This window comes from Pan paniscus, chromosome 19, assembly GCF_029289425.2.
Source record: "Pan paniscus chromosome 19, NHGRI_mPanPan1-v2.0_pri, whole genome shotgun sequence".
In the NCBI taxonomy this organism is placed as follows: Eukaryota; Metazoa; Chordata; class Mammalia; order Primates; family Hominidae; genus Pan; species Pan paniscus.
The window spans coordinates 25,856,897-25,882,833 of record NC_073268.2 but is presented as its reverse complement, the minus strand read 5'-3'; the positions used below and the strand labels follow the sequence as shown (position 1 = coordinate 25,882,833).

At 49.7% G+C, this 25,937-nt stretch overlaps 1 protein-coding gene and 1 long non-coding RNA gene across 13 annotated transcripts in view; one reads left to right on the top strand and one right to left on the bottom strand.

Moving 5' to 3' along the window:
- The first annotated feature begins 636 nt into the window (after window positions 1-636).
- LOC100973126 (uncharacterized) overlaps window positions 637-25,937 on the top strand; it is a 42,497-nt gene continuing 17,196 nt past the window's right edge. Inside the window, exons 1-6 of one of the 2 annotated variants that reach the window (XR_010110646.1) lie at window positions 637-1,006; window positions 4,085-4,208; window positions 4,922-5,013; window positions 7,251-7,375; window positions 16,311-16,435; window positions 16,912-17,177. This is a non-coding gene — a long non-coding RNA (uncharacterized LOC100973126). Of the gene's footprint in view, window positions 1,007-4,084; window positions 5,014-7,250; window positions 7,376-16,310; window positions 16,436-16,911; window positions 17,178-25,937 lie in introns of both variants that reach the window. The other variant, XR_010110645.1, reaches the window with a different exon arrangement.
- Window positions 10,971-25,937, bottom strand: part of PLXDC1 (plexin domain containing 1) — an 87,139-nt gene continuing 72,172 nt past the window's right edge. For 4 of the 11 annotated variants that reach the window (XM_034941977.3, XM_055102290.2, XM_034941976.3 and 1 more), the window contains 6 exons: window positions 23,356-23,382; window positions 22,958-23,018; window positions 21,767-21,902; window positions 16,294-16,329; window positions 13,701-13,861; window positions 10,971-11,799 (listed from right to left, as the gene is read on the bottom strand). In XM_034941977.3, coding sequence (XP_034797868.2) covers window positions 11,680-11,799; window positions 13,701-13,861; window positions 16,294-16,329; window positions 21,767-21,902; window positions 22,958-23,018; window positions 23,356-23,382 — 541 coding nt within the window. In that variant the 3' untranslated portion in view covers window positions 10,971-11,679. Of the gene's footprint in view, window positions 11,800-11,819; window positions 13,862-16,293; window positions 16,330-21,766; window positions 21,903-22,957; window positions 23,019-23,355; window positions 23,383-25,937 lie in introns of those variants that run through there. The other 7 variants (XM_063599101.1, XM_063599105.1, XM_008962129.4 and 4 more) reach the window with 4 other exon arrangements.

Here is a 25,937-nt window from a genome sequence, read left to right as displayed (position 1 = left end):
GATTTCATCCTTGACCCAACCAATCAGCATTTCCCACTCCCTAGCCCCCAGCCTGCCAAACTATCCTTAAAAAACCCTAGCTTCCAAATTTTCAGGGAGGCTGATTTGAGTAATAATAAAACTCCAGTCTTCTATTTAGCTGGTTCTGTGCTTATTAAACTCTTTCTCTATTTCAATAATGCTGTCTCAGTAAATCGGCTTTTCTGGGCGGTGGGTACAATGAACCCATCAGGTGATTACACTGCTCTACCACGTAGCTGATTATGACACCTACCCCTCCCAGACACCATCAGCTCCAATTTGGACCTATTCTTTGAATTTTTTTTTTTTTCAAAATTGATCTCTACTTCTCATTCAAACCTCCCATCTCCCACATCATCTGACCTCCACAAGTTCACGTACACAATTCCCCAGAATCACGTAGGACAACTAGGAAATTCTTTCTAAGGATTTCATGCTAGACTGTTAATAGCTTAGTGAGTTATACTTTTATTTGAATATGTTAAACTCCTTAAAAAAAAAACCTCTTAAGTCAAAAGATTGCATCTTTCATGGTTATTTCCCACAAGCTCAGTAGGTAGTGCTAATACTTAGTACCCTAATCTCCAGCAGGAGTGAAGATGAAACTGGCTGCTATAAATATGTCCCTACCCTTTCATGCTGTCAGGCCATTTTGGGACTGTACCCTAAACATGCACTTGAATGGAAGTTCTAAACTCAGGGATCGTGGCGGTGTGGCTGGAGGACAGGAACAGGCTCAGAGGCCGGCCCCAGGTAGGAGGGGCGAGGGAGCGATCCGGGCGCCGCCCCTCCCCTCGCCTGCGCCTCTTTTTTTAAAAAAAGCGCGGGCGTGCCTTGCGCAGGCGCAGTGCTGCGCGAGCCTTAGCCGCGCAGGCTCAGTGAAGGGAGGATGGCGGATCTGCTACCTTTTGCGGTTCCCACCAAGAGTGACAAAACCTTGCTAGTGTGGGAGCTGAGCTCTGGACCCACGGCCGACGCTTTGCATGTGAGCCTGGGCCAGGATGGAGGGAGGGATGGAGAAAGCCGCCCACCTGCTAACTGGGAGTTCCAGAGTCCTGCTTCAGCACCTCACCTGCCTCAGCCTCTGCTGAAGGACTCTTTTTTTTTTTTTTTTTTTGAGACACACTGTTGCTCTGTTGCCCAGGCTGTAGTGCAGTGGCGCGATCTCTGCCCACTGCAGCATCCGCCTCCCGGGTTCAAGCGATTCTCCTGACTCGGCCTCCGGAGTAGCTGGGATTACAGGTGCCCGCCACCACACCTGGCTAATTTTGTATTTTAGTAGAGGCGGGGGTTTCACCTTGTTGGCCAGGCTGGTCTCGAACTCCTGACCTCAGGTGATCCGCCCGCCGCGGCTTCCCAAAGTGCTGGGATTACAGGTGTGAGCCACCGCGCCTGGCCCGCTGAAGGACTCTTAATTCTAGAGGGGACCCCAGCAGACAGCTACCCCAAACAGATTTTTAGAGTCCCGGAGAGGTACCTCTCCAGTCAGCACATTTTACCTTCTAGGACTTCTTCAAGTTTAGGATCTTAAGAAGAAAACTTGTTGGTTAAGTGGGAAGTGTTTTGAATTGCATCCTTCTCGAAGAAGGGTTTGGGGAATATGAAGGCATGGGCGGTTTTGTTTTCTGGGCGTGAGATTTCATGCGCTTATTTGGCGTAGGACCACCCCCACAGCTTTCACTGTTCACAGCATTTTCCCAGTTTGACCTTTTGTATTCAGTCCGGGTCTTCCCAAATGCTGCAGTGGCCCATTCTGGTTTCTATGGCGTCATTAAGTTTTATTCAGCAATGGCTGTCCACGGAGCCCAAAAGGCATGCCACCGGAAGCAGCTTTTTCAGACATCTCCTGTCAAGGTGGCTCCAAATATGGAATTCCTAGCTCCGCTGAAATGAAGTGCTGAATTCAATAATAGATTAGCATTTGTCCAGCACTCTGGTTTACAGAATATTTTCAGATGCATTGCCACACTAATCTTCCAGCTCTCTGGTTTTTTTAGATTAAGAAACTCAAACTCAGGATGGTTAATTGACTTGCTTAAGGTTCCTGACAAGAATTATGGAAGCTTAAGGTTGAACTCCAACCTACTGATGCTAAACCCCATGTCATTTTATGCTGTCCCTTTTTAAGAAATCTCAGCTTGGGCAACATAGTGAGACCCCATCTCTACAGAAAAAATTTAAAGATCAGGCTGGGCACGGTGGCTCATGCCTGTAATCCCAGCAGTTTGGGAGACTGAGTCAGACGGGTCACTTGAGACCAGGAGTTCGAGACCAGCCTTGGCAATATGGCAAAACTCTATCTGTACTAAAAATGCAAAAAAATACAGTTCCCTATTGCGCTGTGCCTCAGTGGCCTCCTGTGTAGGGTAGAGGTAGCAATGGCACCCACCCCATAGATGACAATACAAGTAAATCTCCTAAAATGGCCTGGAACATAGGAAACACCCAGTAAATGTGAGCTGCCAGCAGCACCACCAGCAGTACCATCCCAGAGTCCAAAAGTCAGTAGACCAGGACCTTTGGTTTTAAGTAATGTTTACCTCTGCCTAATTTTGTTAGCTGTGGCTCCTTCTTCACGGCTAAAGAGGGCTAAGGGCAGAGGGAAGAGTGAGCACAGCTGGGAGGATTCTGCTCAGTCTGTAATGGGCCTGGGGGAGAAGAGCCCCAGGGAACAGAGAGGGGTGTCAGCAGCTGTAGAGAGGGGAGGCTCCATCCGGGCGTGGTGGCTCACACCTATAATCCCAACACTTTGGGAGGCTGAGATGGGAGGATTGCTTGAGCCCAGGAGTTCAAGATCAGCCTAGGCAGAAAAACAAGACCCCATCTCTACAAAAAATAAAATAATTAGCCAGGCATGATGGTTCCCACCTGTAGTCCCAGCTACTTGGAAGGCTGAGGTGGGAGGATCACTTTAGCCCAGGAGTTCAAGGCTGCAGTGAGCCATGATTGCATCGCTGAGCTGAATCCTGGACAACAGACTGAGACCCTGTCTCTAAAAAAGAAGAAAGAAAAAAAAGAGAGAGAAAAGGGAGGCTCTGAGAATGGGAAGGTAGGCCCTACAGGAGGCTGCCCTTTTGGCCTTGAGGAGGGGCTCTTGGAATTGCTTAATGTTCCTTAGGAGAGCAGAGTCAGTGCACAGGTTTGCTGAGAGCAGCATCTTCATCTCTTAATTAAAAATGGGATCTAAGGCTGGGCACAATGGCTCATGCCTGTAATCCCAGCACTTTGGGAGGCTGAGGTGGTCGTATCACTTGAGGCCAGGAGTTCAAGACCAGCCTGGCCAACATGGAGAAACCCTGTCTCTACTACAAATACAAAAATTGACTGGGTGCAGTGGCTCATGCCTGTAATCCCAGCACTTTGGAAGGCCAAGTAGGGCGGATCACCTGAGGTCGGGAGTTCGAGACCAGCCTGACCAACGTGGAGAAACCCCATCTCTACTAAAAATACAAAATTAGCTGGGCGTGGTGGTGCATGTCTATAATCCCCGCTACTCGGGATGGTGAGGCAGGAGAATCGCTTGAACCCGGGAGGTGGAGGTTGCAGTGAGCCGAGGTCGCGCCACTGCACTCCAGCCTGAGCAACAAGAGCGAAACTCCATCTCAAACACACACACACACACACACACACACACACACACACAAATTAGCCGTGCATGGTGGCTCACACCTGTGGTCCCAGCTACTCAGGAGGCTGAGGCAGGAGAATCGCTTGAACCCAGGAGGCAAAGGCTGCAGTGAGCCGAGATCGTGCTACTGCACTCCAGTCTGGGCAACAGAGCAAGACCCTGTCTCAAAACACAAAGAAACAAAACCACACAAACTTTGAGGGGGAAAGACTGAAAAAGGGGAAAGACAAGCTGGAAGGGAAGGTTCTAACCCAAGACTCTGGGAAGGTATGATGAAATTTTATTGGCCCATATTCAGGTGATTTTTTTTTCAGTGCTTTTAGCTTTGTGGAAAACTGTAGGTGTAATTTAGCTATCTCTAGGGACCAAATGTAAAAATGTTTTATGAACATCAGAAAAATCATTCCCCACAAAATTTCTCTTTGGATTTCACAGTTGAAGTAAAGATTCTACCCCTCTTCCTTCCTCCCTGCACCTCCGGCCCCATCTTGGCGAAGGAAGTAATCCATCGTCCTCCATCCAAGAAGATAAATTAGATGGAGGCATCGCCTGGTGCTCTGTAAGGCTTGTGAGGAGTACTTCTAATTCTTCATGTGGGAGGGTCGCTAGTGTGAGCAGCGGGATGAGAAGGAGGCAGCAACAACTAGGACATTCTCAAGCTCCTGGGACTGTGCAAATAAATAGATGGTAAGCTCACAGTTTCGTGAGCCAAGAGCGAGGATCTGCAGTCATCACTAGGCATCTCTTCGAGGATCTCTACAGGCCTGGAGCAGTCTGTCTGTCATAATCCATAATCTGCTTCTATATTAAACTGTGGCCATGTGGTTCTGGCAACACCCTGAGGTACACAGAGAACAACCTCAGATGGGAATCCAAAAATCTGCACTTGGGGATTTTCTCTACTTACTAGCTGTGTGACCTTGTGCAAGTCACTTAATGGTGCCTGGCACACAGGCGTTTAATGAATGTGGATCAAGTGAATAAATAAGTAAGCCACCTCCCTGAGCCTCAGTTTCCTCATCTGGGAAAGGAAAAACAGTGCTTCTCCAACAGGCTGCGATCATGTAGGTAGAATTGCTTCCTAAATGGTGCATCTCAAACTTTCATGCCCTTCACAGGAGTCACCTAAGGAGCTGCTCAAATGCAGATTCGGACTCAGTAGTTCTGGGGTTGGGGGGCCTGAGTGCTGCATTTCCAGCTAACCCCAGGGAATGCTAATGCTGCCTGGCTGGACCACACTTTATTATTTTATTTATTTATTTATTTTTGTAGAGACAAGGTCTCGCTGTGTTGCTCATGCTGGTTTTGAACTCCTGGCCTCAAGCCATCCTCCCATCTTGGCCTCCCAGAGAGCAGGATTACAGGTATGAGCCACTGTACCTGGCCTGGACCACACTTTATTATACAGATTTACATTTTTTTAAAGCAGGGTCTTGCTCTGTCCCCCAGGCTAGAGGGCAGTAGCGTGATCATGGCTCAATGAAGCTTGGAACTCCTGGGCCCAAGCCTCCCGAGTAGTTCGGACCGTACCACAGGGCATGTACCACTTTGCCCAGCTAATTTTTTTTGTTTTGTTTTTGTTTTTGTTTTTGTTTTGTTTTGAGAGAAAATGTCTCCCTGTGTTTCCCAGGCTGGTCTCAAACTCCTGGGCTCAAATAGTCCTCCCACCTCAGCTTCCCAAAGTGGTGGGATTACAGGCATGAGCCACTGTGCCTGGCCCTGGACCAGACTTTAACTAGCAAGGTTCTATATTCTAAAGTGCTTTCCAGGTGCTTGAAATCATTATTTCTTCAGCCAATGGGGTGGGAGGGCTGTGCCAAGGGTAGAGGGACCAAACATGGCGAGGGAGCTGGGGACACCCACACATGGGGATAAAGGAAAATCTTGAGTTCCTTCAGGGAAATCCTAGCTAGCCCTGAGAAGTAAATCAGCAACTTGATAAGCAGGAAGGTAATAGTAGTCTAAAACAATAGCTGAGGAAGTTAGAGCCAGGAGATGTTTGGTTCCCCTCTCTACAAACTAAAGACAACATCTTAACGTATGTCCCTGAGTTGTTTTTCAGGAGCCCAGACCCCTCCAAAAGGGATCCGCTGGCATGTAGACCTCAGATAAGCAGGTGCTGAGGACTGACTCTGACTATAGTTCGTTGTTCTAAATTTCTTCCTGAGGGACCTGGAGGAGGCCATGCCCATGAGCCAGAGCTAACATTCTTTTCTGCTGATCCCACATGTCTAGACAAAGCTTCGCCTCCTGAACCAATCGCAAATCAGAAAATCTTTGAACCCACCTTATGACTTGTGGGTCCTGCTTTGAGACGTCCTGCCTTTTTAGGTCAAACCAACGTATAGCTTCCATATATTGATTTATGATTTTACCTGTAACATCTGCTTTCCTGAAATTTACCCCTGCCTTTTAAAATCCTTACCCGTGGCTGGGCACAGCGGCTCATGCCTATAATCCTAGCACTTCGGGAGGCCGAGGTGGGCAGATCACTTGAGGCCAGGAGTTTGAGACCAGCCTGGTCAACATAGTGAAACCCCGTCTCTACTAAAAATACAAAAATTAGCTGGACGTGATGGTGCATGCCTGTAGTCCCAGCTACTCAGGAAGCTGAGGCAGGAGAATCACTTGAACCCAGGAGGCAGAGGTTGCAGTGAGCTGAGATCGCACCACTGCACTCCAGCCTGGGCAACAGAGTGAGTGAGACTCTCTCAAAACAAAAAACAAAAAACAAAAAAACCTTACCTGCAAGCCATCAAGAGTTCATATCTTAAGCATAAGCCACCCAATTCTCCTTGCTTGGAGTCCTGCAAACAAATGCCTTCCTTTCTCTATTGCTGCAAAGTCTCAGTGTGGACATCTGGTGTTATTGCGCCAGGTGAGAAGACCTGGTTTGGTTCTATAACATTCCAATGTGCCCAGGATTGAGGAGATTCCTGGGATGCAGGACTTTGTTTGTTAGAACCAGGAGAGTCCTGGATAGAACAATTTGGTCACCCTATCGGGATAATGAAAGAGAAAGGCATGCTTTGGTCTAAGTTGCTGTGTGACCTGAAAAAGGACCAGGCAGCTGATTGCTCAGGTCCCACTTTAGACCAGTTAGTCTAGTACCTCCTATTTCACAGGGGTGGAAGCCAGCCCAGAGAAGTCCAGTGACTTGTCCACATCACCCAGCTACTCAGGGGCAGGGCTGAGGCCAAGCTCCCACCTGCCCACTCCCCGTCCAGCTCAGCACCTTCTCCATCAGTTCATGTTGTCTTCTCTTAACACATTCCTCTTGATTTGGCGAACACAGCATGTTTATTTATAAATTGGCTTGTTTGGAGCCTGAAATGTGGCATCACTGATTTTGGCTGTGACGTGTTCACATTTTTCCTCTCTTTGTTTTGGCTCGCTAAACCGTGTTTTGTGAGCAAAACCACAAAGTAATAAAAACACAATGAGGCCACTAAAGTTGTTCAAATGCAAAGCATCCAGAAATGTGACAGCATAGACTTTCTCAGATTTATTGTATGTCCTCAGACAGTAGATAAAAATGCATGGGGTTTACTTCCAGGGATTTACAGACCAATATAAGTAAACAGCTGGGGTTTCTTTTTAGGCTGTTTCTCTTGGAGGTGGTGCAGGAGGTTGAGGAAAGCACCTCTGATGAGCAGATAGCTGGAGGCTGTTCCCACAGTCATGTCTCAGCGAAGAAGTCGGAGTCCAGCAGCCATCAGAACCAAGGTATGTGTGGTGATCTTCGGAATGCCACTCCAAATCCTTTGCACTTTCTTTTGCACACAGCAGGAGTTGTAAAAGAATGCTTCCTTTTATTATTAACACTGAGAATCCATGCAGAGAGTTTACACTAAACACATGAATAAATTGTGTTTTAGAAGGCTGGGTGCCCTCAGTCCCCAGATCTTTGAATTCTACCATTAAGTTCAGGTAGGTTTTTGGAGACAGAGATTGGCTGCATCATATCTGTGACACTGACTCTTCTGGTGTAGGTTTGCTTGGCCAGGGAGTCTGAGTGCAGCCCCTGATCAGTGCTTCATGCCAATCTGTGAGTCTGTTCCAGGAACTAGAGGAGAGAGAGCCTTAGCCTTGCCTGCAACCAGATGAATGGTTAGCTTTAGTGGTGAACACTTTGCTTTTTGAATAGTGTGGCTGGCTGGCAGCTCTTGTCATTGTTTATCTCTCAATTTAACAAACCAAGCTGAAGCCTGAGCACAGCTACAACCTTGTCCAATCTCTTTAGCAACAAAATACCTGTGTGTGCATATCTTATTGCTCAAAACATTAAACAAGGCTGTATACAAACACACACACAAACATACACAGATACACTGTACAGGAGACCCCTGATAAAACACACAAATTTTAAAAATTTATTTTTAAACAAATGCAGTGGGATGATCATAGCTCTCTGCAGCCTTGAACTCCTGAGCTCAAGCAATCCTTCTGCCTCAGGCTCCCAAGTACCTGGGACTACAGGTGTGAGCCACTGCACCTGGCCATGTAGTGAAGGACTTTCTAAGCAAGACCTTGACTTGGAAAGTTGCCACCAACTCCCCAGCTCTGTGAGAAGTTTTAGGGGCAGGGGGTTTAAATTCTCAAATTTAGCTGGTTTGCAGGGGGAGTTCTTTCCCAGTGATGAGTTGGGGCTGCTTCTCCCCAGAGTAAAAAATGGCAGCAAATAAATGTTAGATCACAGCCTCTTCTTAGTCATACCCATTTATACATGTCATGAGAGTCATTGCCAAAGAAAGAAGTGAGTTAAGTGTAAGGGAATCTGGTTGGGGGTGGACCAATAACCAGACTCATCCGAACGCTTGGCTGATGGTTTTCCAGTTGCTCCGTGGTTTATCCTTTGTGAAGATGCGAGTGACAATCAGAGTTGGAAACGTGGGGCCTCAGCTCTGCTTGATAAACCAGGCAAGGAAGAGCTGAGGGTGGAGTAGGGGGGTGCCGGTGGAAGGAGGGTCTGAATTTGAGGAAGAAAAAGGACAGTGCAGCAAAGAGTTGGGTTCCTTTCAAGCTTCTAAAGGACACAGTGGGCTGTAACAGAGCTCTCTGAATGAGGGAAGCACAGCCCACCAGCAGAGCATTTACCACCTGTGTGTGTCTCAAATGGCCAGTGGGGCAGTTCCTGCTGTGGCCTGATTCCATGGACAGCACCACTCATCTCACTCCCCAACTCTAGCACACGTTTTCCCACTGGGAGCTCGGCCAACCATTTTGGATCCCTGAAGGGAAAGAATGTCAGGAGTGGAGGAAGGGGTGGTGATGCAGAGAAGCCTCTGCTGCTAGCCCCTGCAGGCAGAGAAAGTTCCATATGCCTCGGCCTCAGTCAAAGCAAGCCTGGCTGACCCATAGGATGTCAGTGGCATGGGGAGTGGACGTATTTGGTGGCAGATGGCCTGTTTGTTTATGACAAAAAGTACTAGAGATGTGTCACCAAGAGAGGCCTATGGATTTCTTAAGCCAAAACACTTGGACAAAGTCTCCCAAAAAAATAGAACCAAGCATCTCATAGAGTTAATGATTGTCTACAGGATCCCTGACAATGTAAGCATTTCTTTTTCCGTTCTTTTTTTTTTTTTTTCCGGAGACAGAGTCTCACTCTGTCACCCAGGCTGGAGTACAGTGGCATGATTATGACCCCCCACTGCAGCCTCAACCTCCCGGGCTCAAGTGATCCTCCTGGCTCAGCCTCCCTAGTAGCTGGGACTACAGGTGCACCCCACCACACCTGGCATTTTTGTTGTTGTTGCCCAAGCTGGTCTCAAACCCCTGGGCTCAAGCAACCCTCCCACCTCAGCCTCCCAAAGTGCTGGGAGTATAGGCACGAGCCATCAGGCTTGGCCAAATAAGCGTTTATTGGACAGATCCAGTTCTCCAAAGTTTAGAGCAGGTTAACTTGGTAGCTATGGAGTATGACCAGATGGAGACATGGGTCTTGTGGCCGGCCCTACGACTGGCTGACAGTCCAGCAAGGCAAGGAGGTAGGTACTTCACACACTGTGCACACCCATCTCAGGCAGCCGTAGACCCCTAGGCCTCCCCACCCCACAGGCACATGCAGGCTCCAGGGAAAGCAAGTAGTTGGCAGGTGCCTCTCCAACCTGGTGTCTTTGGGCATCCTTGCCCTGGGCGACACAGTGAGACCCTGTCTCAAAAAAAGTCCCTCCCATGCCAGCTGCCTGTGTCCCAACCACTCAGGTGCTTTGCCTCTCAACAGAATCCACCTGCAGTTCCCTGCTAGGTATGTCTCAAGGAGCCCTCTAGCCACCCGACTTGTCTTTAATGCCTATAAAATCCAGTTCAGAGGAGGAAAAATATTTATCAGGCAAGTCCTGCCTTTGGAGGTATGTACAGGCACTGACATCAGAACAGGGCAGTGAGTAAACCCGGCACTGAACGGGCCATCAGAATAGGGAGCCCCACATGGTAAATGTGGCTGCGCATAGCAAGCTCACCCAGGGAAGGCTGGGCTGCAGGTTGGGGTAAAGCCCTTGATGCAGGCTGTAACATGTTTTGATGCAGAAGTTATTGGTTCTGAGTAGAAAGGGCAAGGTAAGAGAGCAAAGCCTAAAAATGCAGTTTCCCCCTTGAGTTCTTTTCTCTCCTCTTATTTGACTTCCCTCCCATGATAACATGCCCCAAGGGCTGAGAGCCACTATACTGTGTTTAACAGATGGAGAGAATACCTTCTTTAGGCTTTCAGAGCTACAGAAGCTGGGGCTAAAATGCCAACTCTATAGCCATGAGGATCTGCTTTCTTTTTTTTTTTTTTTTTTTTTTTTTTTTTTTTTTTTGAGACGGAGTCTCGCTCTGTCACCCAGGCTGGAGTGCAGTGGCACTATCTGAGCTCACTGCAACCTCTGCCTCCCAGGTTCAAGTGATTCTCGTGTCTCAGCTTCCTGAGTAGCTGGGATACAGGCAAGCGTCACCACACCCAGCTAATTTTTTGTATTTTTAGTAGAGACAGTTTCATTATGTTGGCCAGGCTGGTCTCAAACTTCTGACTTCAGGTGATCCGCCTGCCTCAGCCTCCCAAAGTGCTGGGATTATAGGCGTGAGCCACCGCACCTGGCCAAGGACCAGCTTGTGAGTCTAGGGAACCTGGAATGCAGCAGCCCCAATCTTGACTTTAGTTAACCTGTGTCATATGCAGGGGCTTTAAAGGTGGCCAGGAGCAGGGCATCTGGCTATCTCCAGGTAGTCGGTCGGGGAGGCTCTGAGACTGCTACAGAGCAGACCATTGACAGCCTGTAACTGAGTCCAAATTCATTCTGCTTGCTGCGTCATAGCCAATACGTTGAGAGACAAGGAGTTGGAGCAAGGAAAGGGACTTTATTTCGGAGAGCCAGCAAACCAAGAAGATGGTGGACTAATGTCCTAAAGAACCGTCTTAAAATTATGCGGGCTTTGCCTTGTCTTTTATGTTTAGGTCGGGGAAAGGAAGGGGCTGACAACCGCAGACATCTGGACACCAGCAAGGTTCCAGGGGAGGTTTGCAGAACTTCTTTGTCCTTGGCTAACAGTCTGTCATGTGACAATAGCCAAACCTCCTCATTCCTATAAATCTTTAACAAAAACAGTTAGCTGTTTACATGCTTCCCCTTTAATCCCAGAGTTAGTTTTGCAAACGGCATGATTCCTGTTTTTGCGTTTTATCTCAGTGCTCTAAAGTTATCCTAGCCTAGGTGCAGGAATAGGTAAAGGCCCCTTAAATAAAAATGGAGTTAGTTATGTTAGTTCTTCTGCTGTTTCATGGTTACAAGACACAGAAGAGAACCCTTGCATCAAAACAGGATGAGATTAGGTTGTTGTTCCTATAAAAAATCCATGTGGTTGTTTTTTGGCCCCCTCTTCAATATTCGGGGTGTGCTGACGAAGCGAGCAGTAGCTCTGGAGCCATAAACCACCGTCTCATCTCAGCCCAGGGCATGCTGGGAGAGGCCAGGAAAAGTCACTTCTCTTCTTTGCTTTAACTGTCTTTTCTGTGGCCTCAAAGTCTTCAAAGGGGAGACTTGGTGTTCTCAGCACTGCTCAGCCTCCATGAAGCCCTCCTTCTCATGGCCCGAGGGCTCCACCTCTGCATAGGTGGAATGGTCAGGGTGGCTGCGAAACTTCATGGCTGGCCAGTGGTGAGGTCTACGCTGCAGAAGGCACAGAGGCAAAGTCAGTGGGCATGCCCCCGCCCCCATGGGGACCCCACACTCCTGAGCGACAGAGCCAACTAAGACTGTCTCTTACAAGGGCCCTGGGGCACTTGGGCCTACCAGGAGCCACACAACTGACCTTCAGGGACCCTCTCCCTAAAATGTTCTGTGCTGTGATCCCCCAACCACTGGGAAACCTGCCGGAAGCTAGAGTGTGGAAGGAGGACACTTTATCCTTCACTGTGTGGTCTGCAGAACTCACAGCTGAAAGGTTCAGCAATACACCAAGTGGAGACCTAGGACTGCAATGTGAGGGAGTGGCTCCGAGATGGCTGGCATGATGCTTGAGGCTCTGAAAAATGCCAAGATAACCCTCCAAGGTAGCACAGGATCCACATCAGAGTCAACAGGGGGCTTATTAAAATGCAGATTCTGGCCTGTGCAGTGGCTCATGCCTGTAATCCCAGCACTTTGGGAGGCCAAGATGGGCAGATCACTTGAGGCCAGGAGTTCAAGACCAGCCTGGCCAACATGGTGAAACACTGTCTCCACTAAAAATACAAAAATTAGCTGAGTGTGGTGGCATGTGCCTGTAGTCGCAACTACTCAGAAGGTTGAGGCACCAGAATTGCTTGAACCCAGGAGGCTGCGGCTGCAGTAAGCCAAGATTGTGCCACTGCACTCCAGCCTAGGCGACAGAGTGAGACTGTCTCGAAATAAATAAATAAAATGCAGATTCCTGGGCCTGCCTTAGACCTGCCCTATCAGAATCCCTGTGGCCCAGGGATCTGCAGTTCCCAGGTGTTACCCAGGTAGGCTAAGACTTCAGAATGACTAAGCCTCCTAAGAAACTGGGGGAATGACCTAGGCCTGTGGGTTAATGAGGCTGGTGGGCTTGTGACCCACGTGGAGGAAACTAGGGTCACAGAGGCACCACTGCTGCACTCTGTGGGGAACTCATAAGAAGCCAGAAGTGGAGGACTGGGGGCAGGAGCTGCTGAGCTCTGCAGCCCCGAGTGAAGGGGGCTGAGCCTCACATCCCATGCTGCCCCTCAGGCTGGCTCTTCAGAATTGAGACATTCAAAACTTAGTATCCTCAATTAAAGCTCCCAGAGGGCAGCTCTTATCATTATTTGGCTTGTCTATTTTATTTTTATTTCTATTTTAGAGATGGGGTCTCCTCTATTGCCCAGGTTAGAGTGCAGTGGTATGGTCAGGGCTCACTGCAGCCTCAAACCACTGGGCTCAAGGGATCCTCCCACCTCAGCTTCCCAAGCGGCTGGGACCACAGGTACGTGCCACCACGCTGGGCTAATTTTTTAAATTTTTGTAGAGACGGGGTCTCGCTCTGTTGCCCAGGCTAGTCTCAAACTCCTGTGCTCAAGTAATCTTGCCTTGGTTTCTCAAAGTGCTAGGATCTTAGGAAGGAGCCACTGCACCTGCCCCTCAATTTTAGCCTTAAAAGCAAGTATCAGTAGGCAAAAGAGGCAGAGACCCTGGTTCCCTCATGGCTTTGAGTAAGTACTGAGCCTGGCATTTGGGCATGAGAGACCATAAATCACTGGAGATAGGCTGCACAGCCACTAGATGAGCACTATGTGGCACTGTGGCCTTCTTTCTTTCCTCTGGGGATTTTTTCTGATTTCACAAATGGGGCAACAAAAGCAGAGGGGCTGTTCCACAGGACAGGAGGGCCGAGGGAGTTCTGAGGTGCTGATTTATCAGGGTGCAGGACTTAACGGGCGCCAGCCATCTCGAAATGTGCCAGGATGGGGTGGATGAAGTTTTCTCAGGTATGTGGCAGGGGAGAGGGAGAAGGGGAGAGGCAGGGACCGAATGGCCCAGGAGACGCCGAGGCAGAAGCAGACAGGAGCCCTGTGGCCACAGATGACACGGACCTCGATGAAGAAGAGCGCAGCATTGGATGTGGGGTGGCCATTGATGTAAATTCCAGCCAGGATGATGGCCGCCACGAGGAGGACTGCCAGCACGATGCCCACGATGGTGCCCAGGTGCACAGGAGTGCCCTTTGTCTTGGGGGACAGGTTGTTCTGAAGGCCTGTGGAGAGATCATTAGGGCAGACAGGGGCTGCAGGGGAGCAGGGAAGGTCGAACCATGGGGTCTTGGGTTCTAACAAAGTCTCAGAGATGAAAGCCGACAGAGCCTTTGGGTCCACTTATCCAATACAGGAAGAGGTTGGGTGGGAGTTGGAATCATTATGAGTAAGGCATTCATGTTCTTGACACCATCTGGGTAGTTTTCCACAATCATGTAAAAGTTGCCCCAAATGTCTAATAAGGATCATAAGAGAAGTTCTCTCTGATATCTGTGCCACTACATAAGTGCTATTAAGGAATTCACAAAGGGCATCGGAGGGCTAAGAGTTTGGGATCTGAAATCTGGCTGCCTGGGTTGAAATCTATGCTCTGCCACTTACTAGCTGTGTGACCTTGTGCAAATTATATAACCTCTCTGTGTCTTCATTATCATTTCTGTTGAACAAGGATAATAATACCCACCTAATAGGGTTATTGTGAAGGTTAAAATTAGATGATCCATGTCAAGCACTGAGGACCATGTCTCCCATTTTGGATGACTTCAATAAGTATTAGCTATTATGATGGCAAATGACCATAGTTTTTCCTATCACTGTCCACTCCCAGATTGTGACCTCTTGCAGGGCAAGGATGATGTCTTATTCACCTCTGTGTCCTCAGCTCTTAGAAAAACTGGCAGGGGCTGGCCGCAGTGGCTCACCCCTGTAATCCCAGCACTTTAGGAGGCCGAGGCAGGCAGGTCACCTGAGGTCAGGATTTCAAGACCAGCCTGGCCAACATGGTGAAACCTTGTTTCTACTAAAAATACAAAAATTAGCCAGGCATGGTGGCACGCGCCTGTAGTCCCAGCTACTCAGGAGGCTGAGGCAGGAGAATAGCTTGAACCTAGGAGGCGGAGGTTGCAGTGAGCCGAGATCGCACCACTGCACTCCAGCATGGGCGATAGAGTGAGACTCCGTCTCAAACAAAACAAAACAACAAAACTGGCAGGCCCGTCAGAGAAGCTCAAAGAAAGTCTATGGAATGATCTAGGTCCTCTGGAGCTAATAAGCCAACAGTCACCCTCTGAGAACATCCTAGGCATTTGAAATACGTCCCGGGGGAGAGAGTATTTTCCACAGAGCTGGAAGCTCAACCCCTTTTGTGCATGACTGAGGTAATGGAAATAACAGAGAGGTTAAGTGATTTCCCCACAGACACACAAATTCAGTGCCCACCACTAAAAAACCTAGTTCCCTGACACTACCTTGGGTGGCTATTTGCCTCTTCACCCTATCCTAAAGGAGATAAAGAGGTAGAGAAGACAGATGAGCAGGTTGGCAACAAAAATGTTGCATTCTTCCTACATAGCTAGTGGGTGGGCTGGGAGGGAACTAGGGGTGGCAAGTTTTAATGGGATGTTGCATGCACTCAGAACCATTGTCTTCCCCATCCCCTTTGCTCTGCTCTGCACTCTGTAAGCAGAGGACACCCAGGAGAGAAACTATCCTGGGGCACTCCAGGGCATGGCTAGGGCCTCTGTCTGCCAACAGGTGGGAGGACTGAGGTGAAATGCCCCAGGTGAGCCTCCCCTGACCTGGATGGCAATCAGCCCGCAGCCTGCAGTGGCTCTGATGATTTGATGATGAAGGCTTCTGCTGATGAGCACATGGTGCACAGCGAGGGGATTATGGCCCAGCCACCCCCACAACACACACACACACCCACTGCCTATGGAGGAGCAATGGCTCCACCTCTGCTGGGGGACACCATCACACTGTGCTGCATTAATAATCTTTCCTCTCCTGCTGGAAGCCCTGATGACAATCTCCAGCCCCCGGAGCTGGAAGGCACTTTCATCTCTACTCTTGCACAGGTTGCAGCAAAGGCCTGAGCTGGCTCTGGGCAAAGGGCAGGGGAGGTGGGGGCAGCTCCCACCCTCAGAAAGGAGATTATCCTTCTAGGTAATCCTAGGAGGCTGCAGGGAGTCCCACCTTCTGGCATCCTGCAAAAATTGTAGCGGACAATTTTATGTCCTCTGCCAGCCTGAGTGAGGAAAGAGAAGCTGCTCTCCACCCCTTGCTGACTATGAGCCCATGGGGATCAGAGGGGATGGCCACAGGCCCCACCTATACCTGCCCTGGCTTAGTCCTTCCCCTCCTCCCACTCCTTTCTGGGCAGTGAATATTCAAGGACAGAGAGCCAGGAGAAGAACCACAGGAGGTTCAGGGCTGAGATGAGAAATGTCTAGGGTAGACATGTTCCTTCGATCTAGGGCACCTGTGCCCAGAAGCCCCCCTGCCTCCCCACCCAGCAGGAGGTCTGGGATGCTCAGGCTGCCGTTGCTCCCTCTCCGCACTCATAAAAATAGCCCAGGCGACTGCTGCACCCTCTTCTGGGGTGGGTCCAAGAGGCGCTGGGTCTGACGCTGAGGGCAGGCAGTTCTGTACTCACCGTCTCCTCCTGCATAGGGATTCAACTTGGTGTCATCTTCAAAGAGAGAAGACAGAAGGAGCGAGATTAGTGGAATCATTACAGCCTTTGTCACTCTGAGTCCAGATGGGATGAAAGTTCAGCCCAAACTTTCATTTTAGAGGTAAGGAAACTGAGGCTCAGAGAGGGGAGGAGACTTGCTCAAGTCACACAGCAGTTGAGTGTAGCTGGAGGCTGGGGAGTAAATGAGCGGGGACTGGTGAGAGATGAGGCTGGGAGTGGAGGGCCGGCTGCCTGGAGAGCAATAGGAGGCCATGCATGTTCTTCTGTGGGGCGACAGAGAGATGTGTAAGGGTTTGAAGAGGGGCTTTATGTGTCACAAGGTCAGATCAGCCTGGAGACTCCCTGGGGCTGCAGTGTGCAGGAGAGAGTCCCAACCCACTTTCTGTCTATACCTCGAGGCCTGTAGCCTGTGGCTTTCTAAGTAAGTTTCCAGGGTCCACCCTTCCTGTGGTTCCTTCCCGTGCAGATTTTTATGGGGAAAGAAAAGCAAGAGTTCCATGTCAGGAGAATGCTGTAAATGACTGAAGATTCTTGCCCTAAGCACCTGAACTTTATTTATTTATTTATGTGTTTTAGAGAGAGGGTCTTGCTCCGTCACACAGGCTGGAGTGCAGTGGTACAATCACAGTTCACTACAGCCCCGACCTCCTGAACTCAAGTGATCCTCCCACCTCAGCCTCCCGAGTAGCTGCGTCTGGCTAATTAAAAAAGATTTTTTTGAGATGAGGTCTCACTGTGTTGCCCAGGCTGGTCTCCAACTTGTGGGCTCAAGCAATCTTCTTACCTCAGCCTCTCAGAGCACTGGGATTACAGGCGAGAGCCACCTCACCTGGCCTAACAAGGTATTTAAACACAACTTTGAATCTATTTCGTTACTGCAAATTGAAAACAATGAATTGATTCATCAAAACTAAGCAAAGGAACTTAAATATCACTGGGCAAATTAACTTGATTTGAATCAACTTGTTGCAAATCTAGACCATTGAAGATCAATTATGGCTCAGTCTGCACCTACCACTGGTAGACAAAAGGACACAGTGCCGCCCACTGCCAGTCCCTCCCAGAGTGACTGAAGGTGGCCACACTGTGCCCACGCAGCCTCTCTCCCACTCACCCAGGGCTGGTTCCCAGCTGCCATCTTGCTGGGGCTCCATGTAATGCACATTGGCTCCTGAGTTAGTGGATCACATGAGAACTCACACAGGAAGAAATGCATGCAATGTTGATCAAATGAGTGGTCATTTTCTGTTGTTAGTTGTCACTTCTTGTGGCTATCAAGGTGTTCTGTTCTGTTGCTTATAAGATAAGCCCTTCTGCACACAGTTGTTCTGGGTGAGTGCCTGTCTCTCTTTGCAATCAAATGCATGGGCTTTGTGACAGCTACTTGCCACTCAGAGGTCATCTGGTTCATTTAAGTGAGTAGCGTTTGACTGCAAGTGAACGGCTCTTAAATCCAGGCCCCATGTCTCCCACTCCTCCTGCCCTGCTGCTTTCTACCTCTGCCTGCCCAGGCAGGCCCCTCTGGCTGGAGTGCTGGGTCCCTTCATTCAATCTCCCTGTTAGAGCCTGTACCCTCATAGAATGTTTGGGAAAGACTCTATCCCACACCTGCCTCTGCAAGTCTCCCTGTGTGGGCTGTAACCACACAGGCAGGAGAGTGACTCAAACTGTCCTGCCAAGATGCCTTGCAAGTTGGGCATGTTGGAGGAAGTCATCATTAAAAATGTTTTTTCTTATAAACCAGGCACAATGGCATGTACCTGCAGCACTTAGTAGGTTGAGGTGGGAGGATCCTTGAGCCCAGGAGTTCAAGTCCAGCCTAGGTAACATAGCAAGATCCTGTTCTACCCTCCAAAAAGTTTTTTCTCTTATAGATGTAACTTCAGAATCTTTGCCACCTCTTCCAGGACTGGAAGGACATAGAGCCCTAACTGTCTTCACTTTTTACTCTAATGAGTGTTTTCTGTTGGGAACCACTACACAAAACATGGAAATGAGACCCATTCCTTAGCTGGCGGGGGATGCACACAGATAATAAAACTGGCAAACAGAACTCGCTACCTCTGTAGGACAGAGGACCTACATGGTGGGCTGTAGGACAGCCCAGGGGGCTCAGTAATAACAAGTCAGGATTTAGGCTTGGCCCTCAAGTGCTGTGCCCTGGGCTCCCCACGCCACCACAGACCCCCTTCTAGCCTCTGACACTGTGCCTCCACCAGACACTGTCTTGCTAAACCCTCTGGGTGGGGCAGGGTGTGTTTGTAGCACCCCTCCCCGCCCTGGCCCAGTGCTGGGCTCAGAACATGCCCTCAGTAAGCCTAGGGGGTTAACTGGCAGTAACTAATCAGGGACTACCTCCTTGTAGGAGGAGCTTTCTTTGACTGGAAGGTTAACCCTGGACTCTGTCACCAGCTCCCCAAAGGGCAAAGTTTCTTTCTGCTTCTTTTTCTTTTCTTTTTTCTTTCTTTCTTTCCTTTTCTTTTTTTGAGACAGTGTTTCACTTTGTCACCCAGGCTAGAGTGCAGTGGTGCAATCATAGCTCACTGCAGCCTCAACCTCCCAGGCTTAAGCAATCCTCCCACCTCAGCCTCCTGAGTAGCTGGGATTACACATGTGCGCCACCACGCCCAGCTAATTTTTGATTTTTTGTAGAGACATAGTTTTGCCATGTTGCCCAGGCTGGTCTCGAACTCCTGAGCTCAAGTGATCTGCCTGCCTCAGCCTCCCAAAGTGTTGGGATTACAGGCATAAGCCTCCTCTCCCAGCCTCTGCTTCTTTTTCATTGAATCCCCTGCAGTACCACCACGTGCTCTGCTCTCAGTGCCAGCTCCTTGTTATTCCAGAGCAACTTCGGAGTAATGGGAGCTGTCGGAATCTGCCTCACTTTTTCACACTTTGCTACTCTGCCCTGACCCTGAATTCACATAGACCCTTTTCCATTTCTTTCAGCACCAAGAGAGGCAGTGGGGTTGAGGGGAAAGATCTCTGCTTTTGGAGCTAGATGAAACCTGACTCTATCCCTTCTTGGCTGTGTGACCTTGGGAAAGTCATCTGCCTCTCTGAGCCTTAGTGTCTTCTTTATAAAACAGGGATATAACAGTATCAAGATCCAGGATTGTTGGGAGGACTGAATGTTAATTTATGCGCTACTTTAGCACCCTACTGGGCATATAGTTGGTCCCCACAAATGCTGGTGCTTTCTATCATTCATTCTTTCTCCTCCACAACCTCCCCCCAGCCAGGTCCATGGGTCACTGACCTTGTTCTCTAGTTTTCTAGGTAACGTTTAGAAAGGCAGGGAACACACCAGGTGCAGTGGCTCACACCTGTAATCCTAAGACTTTGGGAAGCCAAGGTGGGTGGATCACATGAGGTCAGGAGTTTAAGACCAGCCTGGCCAACATGGCAAAACCCCGTCTCTACTAAAAATACAAAAATTAGCTGGGTGTGGTGGTGTGCGCCTGTAGTCCCAGCTACTTGGGAGGCTGAGGTGGGAGAATTGCTTGAACCTGGGAGGCAGAGGTTGCAGTGAGCTGGGATTGTACCACTGCACTCCAGCCTGGGCGACAGAGCAGGACTAAGTCTCAAACAAAAAAAAAAAAAGAAAGAAAGGGGACATTGTGGAAAGAACATCTCACCACTTACCCCTCCCATAACCCTGAATAACCTACTTTGCCCCTTTACGAGCCTCTTTCTTTATTTATAAGAAAGGACTATGGGCCAGGCATGGGGGCTTAGGCCTGTAATCCCAGCACTTTTGGAGGCTGAGGCAGGAGGATCGCTTGAGCCCAGGAGTTTGAGATCAGCCTGGGCAACATAGTGAGACCTCATCTCTACAAAAAATTTTTAAAAATTAGCCAGGTATGGTGGTACATGCCTGCAGTCCGAGCTGCTTGGGAGGCTGAGGTTGGAGGATTGCTTGAGCCCAGGAGTTGCAGGCTGTGGTGAGCCATGATCACTCCAGTGCACTCCAGCCTGGGCAAGAGTGAGACCCTGTCTCAAAAAAAAAAAAAAAAGTAAAAAAAAAAAAAAAAAATTCCTAACATAGGGTTAGAGGGGGAAGAAAATCGTGGCTGAATAATGTTTTAAAATATTAACTTTTTTCTTCTTTCCTTTCCTTCTTGCCATTATTCCTTTCAAGCAGATATTTGGTTCAGGGGAGGCTGTAAAGAACCCAAAAGTCTTTCAGTCTTAGCCTAAGGGGAAGGGGCTTTCAAAGCTGGATGCAGGGTTTTGTTTTGTGTTGTGTTGTGTTGTGTTGTGTTGTGTTGTTCTGAGACAGGGTCTTGCCCTGCCACCCAGGCTGGAGTGCAGTGGCACAATCTTGGCTCACTGCAACCTCCACCTCCCAGGTTTAAGCAATTCTCCTGCCTCAGCCTCCCGAGTAGCTGGGATTACAGGCGCCCACCACCACGCCCAGCTAATTTTTGTATTTTTAGTAGAGATGGGTTTCACTGTGTTGGCCAGGATGGTCTCGAACTCCTGACCTCGTGATCCTCCCACCTCGGCCTTCCAAAATGCTGGAATTACAAGCGTGAGCCACCGTGCCCGGCCAATTTTTGTATTTTTAGTGGAGACGGGGTTTCACCATGTTGGTCAGGCTGGTCTCAAACCCCTGACCTCAAGTGGTCCACTCACCTCAGCCTCCCAAAGTGCTGGGATTACAGGTGTGAGCCACTGTGCCTGGCCGAGATGCAGGGTATTGAAAAAGGATAAGGGAGAGGAATGTCTCAGACATAGCTACAGAATCCTGGAGGGGGCATGGCAGAAAGGGAAGAGATTTGAGGCCTAGGACCGGAGGAGCCTGCACAAGGCTTCCTGGGACACCGCCTGGTGCATTCACGGGGATGGACCTCTGGCAGCTTCAAACAAGACCCCCAGGCCTCCAGGTAGCAGGGGAGCCCCTAGATTGCAAGACCTGAATAGTCAGGGTGGATGGACAGCTGAGGTGGAATTCCCCATCCATCACTCCAGGGCCTGAAAGTGAGAAGCCAGGTGAACTTACAGAAAAACAAGGCAGCCTTTCTCTCACGCCTGAGTGTATGGACTGAGTTCATACCTGCTACAGGGATGAGCCTTTTCAGGTTCTGTGAGGACTGCTATTAAGATTAGCTGAGATAAGTTATATAAAATACCTGGCACTGGCCTGGGCTATTAATTTTTCCCCTCTTCACAGTGAATTGTCTGTAGCCCTGATGTGGGCCAGTATAGTGGTTAGAGCCCAGGAGTAGAGTTCAAGTTCTAAATCTGGCTCTGCTTCTCACCAGCAAGTGACCTAAACTGTCTGAACTTCAGGCCCCCTTAGCTATAAAAGGATGGGGCAGTTCCCATCCCATGAGATCATCCCTGTCAGGGACAGAGAGGGGGCCCCAGAGGGGGTAGCTCTCCTTCCTGGCCTCCTCTGGGCTCCCCACCTGGGCTCAGAACTTACCTTCTGTGGTGAGGCTGTCGATGAAGAGGGAGGAGGAGGTAGTGGTGAGGTCTCCATCATAGGGGCTGAAGGAAGTGTCAGGGGAGGCTGAGTCGTGGTCCTCATCCTGGAAGTCCTCGCACGTCCTGCCCTCTGCCTGCAGGAGACAGCCAGTGCTGTGTCTTGAATGCATTTACACCTTTCCCTTCATCCTGAAAGCATCTTCTCTTACAGGGCAATTTATCTGTCAGCTGCTTCAAATCCTTCCTCAAGGAAGGGGCTGAGATGCCAATCTTAAATAAATAGAGCAAATCTGAACGGTCACCAACAGCTAACTTCAAAAGTAGGTGGCTGGACAGGATTTTTTTAAAGCCCAGACTCAGACTAATAAATAGACCGTGGTAAGTGTATAGCCACGGAGTCTGGAGAGTTGATATTTAAATGCTGGGCCCGTCACCTTCTAGCGGCGAGATGCAGGCCAATTCATCAAACTTCTCTGAGCCCCAGTTTTCCCCTGTGATCGATCAATGGGGGCAATGGCCCCCAGCTTTTGGTTCAGGTTAAATAAGAGCGAGGGTAGGGCAACTCACAGTGACATGCTTGGCACATGCAGCATGCTTGCTTTGCAAGAAGATATAAAGGGAGGGGGCAAAAAAGAGGGCACAGATGAATAGACCCATCTATGTTAGTCTATGGTGTGAGAATAGGATGCTTTCCACCCAGAATCAGTGTTGAGTGTACTGGAAAATTCTTGCAGTGAGAAGGAACCTGGATGGGATTCTAAAGAGGAGATGCCTGGAACCACCCTCCTCACTCCCAGAATGACTGCCTTCCTCAAAAGCCAGAGGACCAGAGGCTTAGCAGGTGCATCATTAAGGTCAGCAGATGCACAGTCTCCCAGAGGAGCCAGCAGTGGCTGAGGCCATGCCCAACATCCCCTCTGCATGCACCAAAAGAATTCCTTGAGAGCTGCCCACTTAAGGTCAAGGCATCAGAATGCTCATCTCAGAGACCCACAGAGCCCTCTGAAACCTTCCAAAGTGGGTCTGATTGGCTCAAGGCAGTCTGGAAAACAAATCTTAGATGGAAGGGAGGATATTGCCAAGAGCTAATGCCACCTTGAGAAGAGTTTCCAGGGGCAGGCCCTACTGGCTGCCCTCCTGTTCCCCACCACCTGGCACAGGAGTTGCAGCAGATACTTATGCTTCTCACCTCCTGTGCACAGCCATAGTCCATCCACTCCTGGCGATAGCGGTCAAAGCCACTGGAGCATCTGCAGGAGGACCAAAAGGACAGAGTTACGATGGGATCGACAAAGAAGCCTTCCCCTTTCACTGTTCAGTAACAGCTCTCTGCTGATAGTGAGAAGAGGAGCCAAGGTCCCCAGGCTGAGGTAGTCAGGCACTCCCATTCCCTCTACTTCCCCGGAAGATGAAGGTATTTGTGGCATCCCTGCCTTCCTTCCCACCCAGCTCCCCAGGACCAAGGCCACATCTGCCCATGTGAGTAGGTGTAGGGGCTAGCAGGACTGCATGAGCTCCAGTGATCCTCAAGGTCGCCTTGACTCTGAGCTGCCGTGACACTGCTGAGAATCCAGGCAATTCACATACGTGTTTTCATCCTGGTTGTTGAGGGACCTAAACTTGGGAAAGAGAGTAGGGCTAAAGGTAGGCCTCAGCAGACTTAGTCAACACCTCCCCATGTGATCATTCAAGGGCATTTCTGACGGTCCTGCCAGAGGCTGGGAGACAACTGACTGACAAGGGTCTCTGGAGAGGGCATTGGACAGCTCAGCTGGGCTGGAAGACACCAAGCGCCCCTGTAGGGAAAGGATGGCGGCATGACGATGCACCAGAGAATGTTCTCCATGCATCATTCCCAACTTTTCGTTCTTTACTCTTTGGTGCTAGGGGAACCCACCAAGCCCTACTCAAGCCCAGGGATGTCTGCATGGGAAGAATAACATCATGAACCACCAGTGCCAAGAAGGAATTCTCAGCAGGTTAACTGCACCAGCACCCACTGAGGTTTGGTGAGGCCAAGGGCCAAGGCTTGCCAGGAGCTGTCAGTCTTTCCTTCTACAGATGCCTCTGGGCTCTGAGCTGCTCCTCCTGCAGCAGGGATGGCTGAACTGAGCCAGCCACACTCTCCTTCTGTCAGGTCCTCTATGCCCACTACTTTGGGGGATGGAAGATTAGGAAGGCTATTGGAGGCTGAGAACGAAAGTTTCTTTTAGGGCTGGGTGTGGTGGCTCATGCCTGTAATCCCAGCGTTTTGAGAGGCTGAGGCAGGAGGATTGCTTGAGCCCAGGAATTTAAGGCTATAGTGAGCTATGATGGCACCACTGCACTCCAGCCTGGGTGACAGAGCAAGACCCTGTCTCTTAAAAAAAAAAAAAAAAAAAAAAAGTTTCTTTTAGACTGTGCTAACTGATTCTTTCAAAGATTGAGCCTTTGGTATGGGTTTATGACCCCCATTTCTGGAGCTAATCCTGGAATTAACATTACCCTTAGACTCCAGAGTGGGTCATGGCGGGGCGGGGGCGGGCAGGCATCTGCCATGAGAGATGAAATTGTTTAAATCCATTCCAGCCCAAGAGCAAGGAGAAAAGTTCTGGGAGGCTGTGAAAGGCAAAGTGGGTGGAGGGGAGGGGAGCAGAGAACCATGCAGGGACTGACTGCAGCTGTTGGCAGAGAGACCATGTCAGCTGGCCCTGCCCTCCGGGTTTTTAGGGACCTAGGTTCAGCTCTCAGTTGCAGCTGAGGCTCCAGAGAGCTTGTAAGAAGGGACAATGTGCAGGAGTGAGCCCAGGCCCATGGGGCGCCTGGGGATGGGATGATTTTCAGCCTGCACCAGCCGTGCTCCCCCAGGTGGAGTTTCTCTGTGCTCCTCTTTGCTGACACAACTCCTGCAGATGCACACAGTCAGAGGCCTTGCCCTTCCCCCAGCCTGACCAACCTCCTAATGTTGAGGAGGGCTCAACCCTCATTTAACTCATAGTCTCTGAATTTGGGCATATGCTTTAAATGGGGGTTGTGTTGATGGGAGAGTTTGGCTGTCATCTGACCCATTTTGCAGTTCTCATGGCTCAGCGCTTGTGAAAGCTGAGTCATGTGGTGGCAGCCAGCCCCAGGATCCCAGGGCTCATCTGAGGCCATCTCTCCGTTGCTTAGACCATGGTTCTCAAATTTGAAAGTACACAAGAGGGACCACTTCAAAAATCAAATTTCTGGGATCCTGGTTCCAGAGGATCATATTCAGTGGGATGGGGCCCAGGAATCTGCATTTTACAAGCCCTCCAGGTATAAGGAGAGCATCACAGTCTGCAGACTATTCTGCAACGCTCTGCTCCAGGAAGAACCAACCTGGGGTCTATCCTACATATTCTTTCTGAGGCTCTGTGAGTCTCATGCGAAGGATGCTGAATGCTTTGTAAAAATGCTTCTTGCGGCTGGGCGTGGTGGCTCACGCCTGTAATCCCAGTACTTTGGGAGGCCGAGGCGGGCGGATCATGAGGTCAGGAGATCGAGACTGTCCTGGCTAACACGGTGAAACCTCATCTCTACTAAAAAAAAAAAAATACAAAAAATTAGCCAGGCGTGGTTGCAGGCGCCTGTAGTCCCAGCTACTCAGGAGGCTTAGGCAGGAGAATGGCCAGAACCCGGGAGGCGGAGCTTGCAGTGAACCGAGATCGCGCCACTGCACTCCAGCCTGGGTGACAGAGCGAGACTCCGTCTCAAAAAAAAAAAAAATGCTTCTTGATATCTTGATAGCCTGGGTGCAGTGGCTCACACCTGTAATCCCAGCATTTTGGGAGGCCGAGGAGGGCAGATCACTTGAACCCAGGAGTTCAAGACCAGCTTGGCCAACAAAGTGAGACCCCATCTCTACAAAATATTAGAAAAATGGCCGGGTGTGGTGGTGTGCACCTGTGGTTTCAACTACAGGGGAGACTGAGGCAGGAGGATTGCTTGAGCCAGGAGGTTGAGGCCACAGTGAGCTGTGATTGCACCACTGCACCCCAGCCTGGATGACAGAGCAAGACCCTGTCTCAAAACAAAACAAAAACTGCTTGAGGAGTTTAAATAACAGTGTGTTTGTTCCCACATCTTCCTGAATCACATGACCCCAGCCCATTTTACAGGGTAAACAATCTGAGGCCCCAAGAGAGTGAATAAAAGCACAGCTGGTG